The sequence below is a fragment of the Orycteropus afer genome, unplaced genomic scaffold (genome assembly GCF_000298275.1).
Source record: "Orycteropus afer afer isolate SDZICR_OR568_19922 unplaced genomic scaffold, OryAfe1.0 scaffold00050, whole genome shotgun sequence".
Lineage (NCBI taxonomy): Eukaryota > Metazoa > Chordata > Mammalia > Tubulidentata > Orycteropodidae > Orycteropus > Orycteropus afer.
Genome location: NW_006921637.1, coordinates 3,636,952 through 3,646,586, shown reverse-complemented (window position 1 = coordinate 3,646,586; position 9,635 = coordinate 3,636,952). Strand labels below are relative to the sequence as shown.

General features: G+C 35.5%; 1 protein-coding gene across 1 annotated transcript in view; it reads right to left on the bottom strand.

Annotated features, from left to right (window-relative positions):
* Window positions 1–1,142: 1,142 nt before the first annotated feature.
* TARBP1 (TAR (HIV-1) RNA binding protein 1) overlaps window positions 1,143–9,635 on the bottom strand; it is a 201,182-nt gene continuing 192,689 nt past the window's right edge. Inside the window, exons 26-30 of the mRNA XM_042780644.1 lie at window positions 9,070–9,241; window positions 2,515–2,706; window positions 2,208–2,332; window positions 1,643–1,779; window positions 1,143–1,296 (exon numbers count right to left, since the gene is read on the bottom strand). Of these exons, the coding sequence (XP_042636578.1) occupies window positions 1,143–1,296; window positions 1,643–1,779; window positions 2,208–2,332; window positions 2,515–2,706; window positions 9,070–9,241 (780 nt within the window). The remainder of the gene's footprint in view (window positions 1,297–1,642; window positions 1,780–2,207; window positions 2,333–2,514; window positions 2,707–9,069; window positions 9,242–9,635) is intronic.

The window sequence follows — 9,635 nt, the reverse complement described above, 5'->3', positions numbered from 1 at the left end:
CTCTAGGGTCATTATGAATTAGAATGGACTCGATACTCGATGGCAGTGGGTTTTTTTTTTTTTTTTTTTAAATATGGGAACTGACAACAGCAACTCAAGATTACATAGGAAACTTAGGGGCAGTGATTTTATATCAATGGGGAAAGAACAACATGGAAAAGGAGAGTAAGGATGGTTAAACAACTCAAAGAAGTAATCACTGTCACTAAAGTGTACATGTAAAACTTGAATTGGTATGTGTTCTGCTGTGTATATGCTCAACAACAAAAAAATTATTCTTTTACAAATTTTTTTCAAAGTCATAAAAGATAAGATCAAGAATCTGACTAAAAGCAAGAAATCAGAATTCATGGGTTTCATTCTCACTCTGTACAGATATGCAAGAGCAATTCAACTGCTTTGGGTTCATTTTTATAGGATCAAATTTATATCATACTCTAACAAAATGATTTATTTCTAACCATTACTTGAACTCTTAGAGCAAAGGTTTTATATGAAAAATTTCATGAAAAGTTGATATGAATAATTACGGCCAACTTCCTATCTTTAACAAATAAAACCTGAATTGTACATAAAGCATGATGAACTTTATGGGGTAGCTGACTGAGCATCCTGCCAAGTATATGTATGTTCAGTGGGAATAAGTACATATAAAGCAGAAAAAATAGGTTGATAACCCCTTCATTCTGAACCTTTACCTCAACCTCAGCATGGTTCCTTATGAACTTAAGAGTATGAGTGTTTCTAGATAACAGCTGCTTTAATTCTGCCTCACTTTTATCATTATTCACATCTCTAATGATACTAGTTTCTAACAAAGAAGTTGTAGCTTCTTTTAAATACAGTTACAACTTTTTACATATACTGTTTTATTTACATGATTTCTTAAAAGATTTTATTAAAAAAAGAAATATAATTTAACTAAAAGTGTTTATTTAGGTATATTTAGGAAATACAGTAATATATTTAAGGCACAGGAAAACTTTTGGCATTAAATTGAAAAAAAAATTATTCTAGTGAGCTTTCAGAATCTATCTCATTTGTCCAAACAGTTTAAAGAAATCAAAAAAAAAAAAAGAAAAGAAAAAACTGTTTCAATAGCACCAACAATTTATCTCTGGTAAGGCACAAACACTCTTGTCTCAGTGCTGGAGCAGCTGCTGCCTTGTGTATTCCCAGATAAGTAGAGCTCCGCTGACATGGACGTTAAGCGAGCGGATAATGCCTTGTTGAGGTATTTCCACACAAACATCCAATTGCTGGATCAGATTTGCTGGAATTCCTTCACGTTCATTTCTGGTGAAGGAAAATGAGAGGAAAAGGTTGATTTCCTTGTAATATCCAAGTTTCCCCTTAGGTATTCTCAATGTTGTTAGAATAGACAGTTTAACAAAATTAAACAAATCTGTGGTACCAAGAAATAAGACTGTGTAACAAAACAAATTATGGTTCACTTCTGTGTTCACCTAACCATCTGATAAAGATGAAATAAAACAAAAACTAGGAAGGCTTTCCATATATGTTACAAATTAGAGAAAAGAGGAGATATATAATATCAAGAATCTAGGTAAATTATAAAATAGGTAAAATTTTCTAAACTAGGAACTCAGAGAATATAACATGGAGAAAATAATTTTCTTACCCCAATAAGAGGAGAGATTTCTCAGGAAAGCAGTATTGAGTTAAGTCTAAACTTCTGGCAGTTTGTTCCACACCAATGATGGTATAACCTTCTGCTTTTTTCTGCTGCAGATAATTAATTAGCTGAGGTGGTTTTACCTTCGTGTTAGTTTAAAAAGAGCACAATAGTAAATCATTAATATTTAATGCTTGGAGTAAAATGAGAGTTTCAAAATAACTTTTATTAAACTAAGCTTTTTAAATTTTTTTCAAAGAAAGAAGAATTATAAACTATAAAAAAGAATTCGACTAACATCACATAAATCTATAAAAATTATTCCTAAATAAAGAATGAGATGCAATAGGACATGTTTTACTGAAAAGAACTCTAATAAATTGTTGATGACATGAAAGATACAAAAATGTGAAATAAAATAAAATAGCACAGAAGTAAGCTATATTATTTTTAAATATTACTTTAAAATACTAAAGGCTGGATTACTATGAATTACTAGAAAATGACTGCTATATGAAGATAGAATATTACAAAAAAATTTAGTACATATAGTAAGTTACTTTCCACCCACCTCCACTAAAGGAAGCCATTGTTCTGCTGAAACACTAAGGTGCTGAAACTGTTTATCACTGATATAATGAAGATTGCCAACAACAAGCACTGAGGCCCCAAATATCTCACAGGTCCGGCATAATCCTACACAGAACAAAATGGAAATTAAGATTGTTTTTCAAAATAATGCTAAATTCATTATGCCCTAGACATTCTTTTGCAGTTCTTCCCAAATGTAGGGAAAACACCAAAAATGGCAGTGGACTGATTAAATTTTTCAGGATAAAAAGATTTTAAGCAAGTTTCCTGGAAAACTATAATTTTACCTCCTAAATTGGTTGGTTTGTCAATGAGTGAGCCCACTACAATCAGTCTGCCAATTGACTTTCCAAGTTTGGCAGCACGATCCTGAAACTCTAGCTCCAGTTCTAAATCTGGAACATTATTTTTCCATGGGATAATCTTCTTCTGAACATCAGTCCATTCTGATTGGTTATCTCCTTCACCTGAGTTAGAACCTGAGAAGGAAGAAGAAAATGTTGTTGTTATGTGTCGTCGATACATATTTGTGATTATATATATATATATATATTTGTGATTAGATGCTACTGAGTCGATTCCAACTCATGGTGACCCGAAGTATACAAAGTAAAGAATTGCCCCATAGAGGCAATCAAGTCAGTTTTCAAGACTGACTTTTTGAAAGCAGATCGCCAGACCAGTCCTCTGAGGTGCCTCTGCATAAGTTCAAACCACCAACATTTTAGCTAGTAGTTAAGCACTTAATCATCTGTGCCATCCACAGATGTGTGTGTGTGTGTGTGTATAAACCGTTTCCAACTGTAATGGAAAAAATCACAGGAAGAAGCCCTGGAATGGGAGACTCAGAAGAGACACAGTGAGCCCTGTCAGGGGCTTGATGTGGGAGACTGGATTATTACCAGGACACATATTCAAACTGGTAAAATCAGTTTCCATCTTTGAGTGGGGAAATGCTGTTTCTGCCTATGCCTGTTAAGAGGTTTGGTTGCTACGCAACATGTACACTGTCCTTGTTTTCTAAGAGGGAATTTAAGTTTCCAGCAGGGCATTGTCAATCTGTAACTTTTCCCATTCTGTTATTGTCCTAGTTACCAACAAATTTTACAAATTCAGTCAATTCACAATTCACTTCGTCAGCCATTATTGAACTGGGAAGAACTGGTTTGTAGCCCTGGTTTCAAATGATAGTTTGGCATGAGATTCATCTCATTAACTAAAGAACTTTGCTTGGATTTTGACACTTTTGCCATTTTTGATAATAATTTTAAAATGTTTAAGTTCAGTTCTATTAACCAATATAATGTCATGAAAATCTAAGATGTACAGTTTTTTCACATTTCTGTGTATCTGAAATTAGAAAGTATCTTAGAATCAATATCATAGTTTGGCAGCATTTTTTTTCTTATAGATATATGAAATAATGGTATATGTTATAAACAGTAGACTGTTAAGATTATGATTTACTATAAAAATATGATATTCCTGAAAAAAAAATTTTAAACAAAAATGATTTTATCTTAAATTATTTTACAAGTACAAGGGAAACTTCTAACAGGAAGGATAGTCTATATAGCAATTATTTCTTCACTAATCTGGTAAGTACAAATAATCTTATTAACCTATGTAATTACAGTGTTTTGATCTTTATAATGCAGGACTAAGACTGTCTTAAGAGAAAATCCATCCTATACTTCCTGGACTTGACTCACTCCAGACTGTTAACTGAACAATGCTTGACTGCCTATACAAATAAGACACATTCCCAGCCCACAAGGAGCACTACGTTTAGTGGGGATAGCCTAGACATGCAAATAATTAGAGCATAGTGTGAAGGTAAGGGTAAGCTCACCCAGAAAATGAGTTATTACTGCTTGGGAAGGAAGGGCCACATAGACACAGGAAGGATCAAGGGAAGGAAAGATAAAGTTTGCAAAAACAGACTATGTGGGTGAAGGGCAATGCAGATAGTAGATGCAGCATATGTTCAAGGACAGAATATGGAAGGATAATAATGAGGCAATGGCAAGGACTTTGGTGTAGAAATGGAAGGAGATAGGATCAGTAGACTGTATATAACAATGAAAGAATTTATTCTGTAAGTGCTGTTGTTAACTGTTGTCAACTTAGCTCTGACTCACAGCAACCTCATGTGTAATAGAGCAAAATGTTGCCCAGATCTGCACCAGGCTCATGACTGCTGTATCCACTGTTGTGTCCACTGTGTCAATCCATCTCACTGAGTGTTTCTCTCACTTTTCCTGACCCTCTACTTTACAAAAAATGGTATCCTTTTCTGGCAATTGGTCTTTCCTAATGACATGTCCAAAGTAAGTGAGATGAAGTCTTGCCATACTTGCTTCTAAGGAACATTCTGGTTGTATTTTTTCTAAAACTGATTTGTTTGTTCTTTTGGTGATCTGCAGTATATTCAATATTCTTCAATTCAAATGCATCAATCCTTCTCTCTTCATTTTTCACTGTCCACTTTCTGCATGCACATGAGGCAAGTGAAAAGACCATGGCTTGGGTTAGGTATACTTTAGTCATTAAAGTGACGTCTTTGCTTTTTAAACCTTGAAGAGGTTGCCCAATGCAGTATGTCATGTGATTTCCTGACTAATGCTTCCACAGATAGTAAGTACTGATGCAAGTAGAATGAAATCATTGACAACTTCAATTTGTTCTCCATTTACCATGTTTTCAGTCCAGGTCTGATGATTTTAGTCTTCTTCATATTCAGCTGCAATTCATACCGAATGCTGTATGTAGTCTTTGACCTTCACATCACTAAGTGTTTCAAACTGTCTTTACTGTCAGGAAGCAAAACTGTGCCATCTACATTTCGCAGGCTGTTATTGAGTCTTCCTCCAATCCTGATGTCACGTCCATCTTCATATAGCCTAGCTTCTTGGATTATTTTTTTACCATACAGATAGAAGTAAGGTGAAAGGATACAACCTTGTCACATGTTAAGAGGGAAAATAACAGTACTGGTTTTGTGTTTTAGCAAAATCCTTCTTCAAAGTGATATGGAGAATATATTAGGGCTGGAAAACCATGTACCAGTCCAGGCAAAAACAGTAAGAGCCTAAATTATGTCAATGCAAGATGGGCTAGGGAAAAGAATAACCTCCATAATAACAGAGTGACACCATTCAGTTTCAATATGTTGAGGTTAAAGAGCTTATGGAGTATCTGGGTGCAAATGTCCAGAAGGCTCTCAGAAAAGAGCCTTGGCAAAAGATAAGGATTTGAAAGATACAGTTGTATAGGTAAGGATTTCAAGTTGTGGGAATTAATAAAAGTATTCAAGAAGAACATGCAGATTGAGAAGAAAATTAAATCAATGAAAAAACTCTGGGGGATACTAACATTTAAACATCAGCATAAAAAAAAGTCTATTGGATTGTCCCTCTCTTTATCAAAAAACAAAGCAATAAACAGAAACACCTCCCCAGTCTTTTCCTCATCCTCATTTCTCTGCTCTATTCTATGGCTGAACTCAAAACAGTTGTCTGTGTATATTGTCTCCATCTCCTCTTCTCCCAGTCTCTACTCAGCCCATTCTAGTCAGGCTTTCCTCATACCACACAAATAAAATGGCTATTGTCAGCAGCTCTTCTGCCTAAAAATCTTCACATTTGCTGTTTACTATTCCTGGAAAAAAGAGCTCAGGTGGCGCAGTGCCAAAGGCATTTGACTGCTAACCAGAAGGTTGGTGGTTCAAACCCACCAGCCACTCCGTAGAAGGAAGACTGGGCAATCTACTTCCGTAAAGATTTACCACCTCGGAAACCCAGTAGGGGTTACTATGAGTCGGAATTGACTGGATAGCAGTGGGTTTGGTTTGGGTATTTTGGTATTCCTCGAAAGCTCTTCCCCTAGGTCTTTCTTAACTTGCTCTCTTACTTCATTTAGGATTCTGTTCAATGACAACGCCTTAAAAAGGTCATTCTCTGGCACTATCTCTTTGGTTTGATTTGTGTGTTTTTTTAAAATAGTACTTTTTACTACTTGACATTATATTATAAATGTTTATGATTATCTTCTCCACAAGAACATAAGCTAACAATGGGAATATAAAGCAAACAATGTTAAGGATGTGCTCCTCAGAACCATCAACTATAAGAGACCAACAGTCCAACATTTGCCCAAAACCAAAGATGAGAAGATAGGGAAGAACAGGGAAACAGGGAACCCAGGGAGGAAATAAGGAAGGTACTGAAATGATACAATACAAGGATTACAACCAATGTCATAGAACAATTTGTATGTGATTAATGTACTGGGAAAACTAATGTGCTATATACTTCCACCTAAAACACAAAATGTTTAAAAAAGAAAAAGAACCTAAGCTCCACAGGGTAGCAGCTTTGTCTAATGCCTACCATGTAAGAGGCAATCAATAAACATTTGTTGAATGAATGATTAAATAAATTTAAGCCAGTATGTCTTAAAATGTATGAATGCACCATCTAGAGTGCTTAAATTAAAATATACTTTTCTACAACCTCTCTCCAGATAGTGAAACTAAGAGTGAAACCTAGGAATCTGTACTTTTAAGAAGTTATCCAAGGGATTCTTGAAAACATTAAAGTAACAGAGAACTACAAATATAAGGGGCAAATGGGAGAAGAAGAACTCTTAAAGAAGAGTGAGAAGAGTGAAATTTAGGAAGAAAATCAAGCTAGCAAAAGACTAGCAAATAAATACCTCAGAAAAGTCAGGTAGGAAAAGAAAAGATAAATGTCCGTTTAGATTTTATAACTGGAAGGAGAGTGAAGATTTTCTCAAAAAACTTTCAATGCCTTTTTAGGGAAATTTTGGCCATTATTTCTTCAAATATTCTTTCTGCCCCTTTCCCTCTTCTACATCTGTTGTTGTTGTTATGTGCCATCGAGTCAGACCCGACTCATAGCGACCCCTCCTTGGGTTCCCAAAGCAGTATCACTATGGAAGTAGATTGCTCAACCTTCCTTCTGAGGAGTGGCTGGTGGGTTTGAACCGCCAGCCTTCTGGGTAGCAGTCAAGTGCCTTAGGCACTATGCTACCATATGTATGTTAATCAACTTGATGATATCCCACAGATCCCTTAGGCCCTGTTCATTTTTATTTTTCCTTTCCACTTCTCAGACTGGCTAACATCCAATTGCCCTGTCTTCAAGTTTGCCAATTCCATCTTATGACTCTTTAAATCTTCTATTAAACCCTTCCAGTGAATTTTTCATTTCAGTTGTATTTTTCAGCTCCAGATTTTCTATTTGATTAATTTTTATAATTTCTCTCTCTACTGAGATTCTCATTTAGTTCGTATGTTGTTTTCTGGTTTCCTTTTGTTTTTTGTCTGTGGTTTCCTTAGCTCTTTCATTCAGTATATATCAGATAGTTGATTTAAACCCTTTGTCTAGTATGTGAAATGTCTGGGCTTCTTTAAGGATGGTTTCTGTTCTCCCCGGACCCCTCCCCTTTTGAATGAGCCATAGTTTAGATGCCTGTGAACTTCTGTTGAAAACTGGACATTTAAGTATTATAATGTGGTAACTCAGGAAATCAGATTCTCCTCCTTCCAAGGGTTTGCTGTTCTTGACTGCTGAACACTTCACTCTTGTTCAGCCAGTGTTTTGACTGTGGTTTACTTGAATGCCAGGAGTTTTCAAAATAAATAACACCTCTCCTAGTCTATGCAGACAAGGCTCAGTGCTAAGTCACTTCTTTGAAACTTAGCCAGGCCATTTATATTTCTGTCTCAGTCACTACCTTCTGCTTGCACTGGGCCAAAAGATCAGCCCGTGGTGAAAGCTTAGGGTCTTTTCAAGTCTTTTCTGAGCATATGGCTTGTCACAGAAATATATGTGGCTTTCTAAATCCCTCATTATACACGAGCACTTTGGAATGCCCTAATTTTCCAAAGAAACTCTATTCCAGGCTTTTCCTCTGAAGCTTTAGGCAGTTTATTGTGTTTCAGCTCTAATCTTTTGCCCTAGGTAGGTGTGGGATTTTCAATCACCTTTCAGTGTTTTCAAGCAATGCCTGCCACTTCTCTACCCTAAGTGGGTTCGGAGTTAGATGAAACTTAGATGAGTGCCTTGCATTAGTCCTTCAGGTAGCACTCAGATACTTAGAACAGACAAACAAAATTATTTGCAAATAAGGCTTTTTCTGCTTCTTCCAGAACCAGGAACCAAGGTCCTACAATGGAACACAGGCTTCCATCTTGAAGACTGTTACCAAGACAGGGAAAGGGATAAAGGGCAAATAAAGTATCACAAAACTGTCCTATTGTTTTAAGTTGCCTTTTTCTTGACTCAGCATTCACTTGGTTGCTCTGCATCTTTGACTCTTTTGCAGAGTCTGACAAAATTGATTCTGATAGTTTTAGGTTGTTTTCTTGATGTATCTGTAGAGGAGTAAGAGTTTGGAGCTGCCTACTCTGCCATTTTGTTCACATCACACTCCCCTCTTGTCTAATTTTACCCATTAAATTTAACCTGTGTGGCCAATAAGTGTGTACTTCCTTGAATCTATAATCTATACAAATATACAGAAGGAAAGCAATGAATGTTAATTAACAATAACATTTAAAAGGAAAGAGAAGTTTTGTGTAAAGCAGGTTAAGTTCTCTTTTTGGCTTTTTATAGCAAAGCTAACTTTTCAAGTAAAATATCAGTCAAAATTATACCACATTTTTTTCAATAAGCTTTTCTCTAAATGGTGAAGCAGAATTCACCACATCAATGAAAAACTGGTATTACTGACCATCTATCCTAATTAACTTAAACCAATAAACCCAAACAAGTCAATAAAAGGAAAATAAAAAATTAAACAAAAACTATGTTTACCTATGTCCTGCTGAGACCAATCACCTGGTTTTAATTCACAAAGTTGAGTTTGAGAAAGGTACCACTGAAATCCTGCATCTAAAGGAATGTCAGTGAATCTGGTAAATTTATCAATGGCAATCCATTCATCTTCAATAAGGCCTGAAAGGCGTGGAAGGATGTAAAATATGGTCTGAAAAGAGAATTATAAAATCTAAATTTTCCCCTTAAATATAACAAAAAACAATACATGATAACATGTTCAAAATACAACTTAATTATTACTACTGACATATTCTCTCAACCTATCTGATTATATACTTTAATTTATATTTTGTAGCAACTTTGTGTATATAGTGCTCATCTCTTCTAAAAAGTTAGAGGATTAATTTACAAAATCCCTGACAGCAGACAATCCTCCACTCCTTTAATCCTAATTGTATGTACTACAGCACCACACACACATAAGCTCTTAATAAAAACAAAAAGCATTTTGTAATTAATCGATACTAACGCTGGACAAGGAGCTCTGGTAGCATAGTGCCTAAGGCATCTGACTGCTAACCAGAAGGCTGCGGTTCAAACCC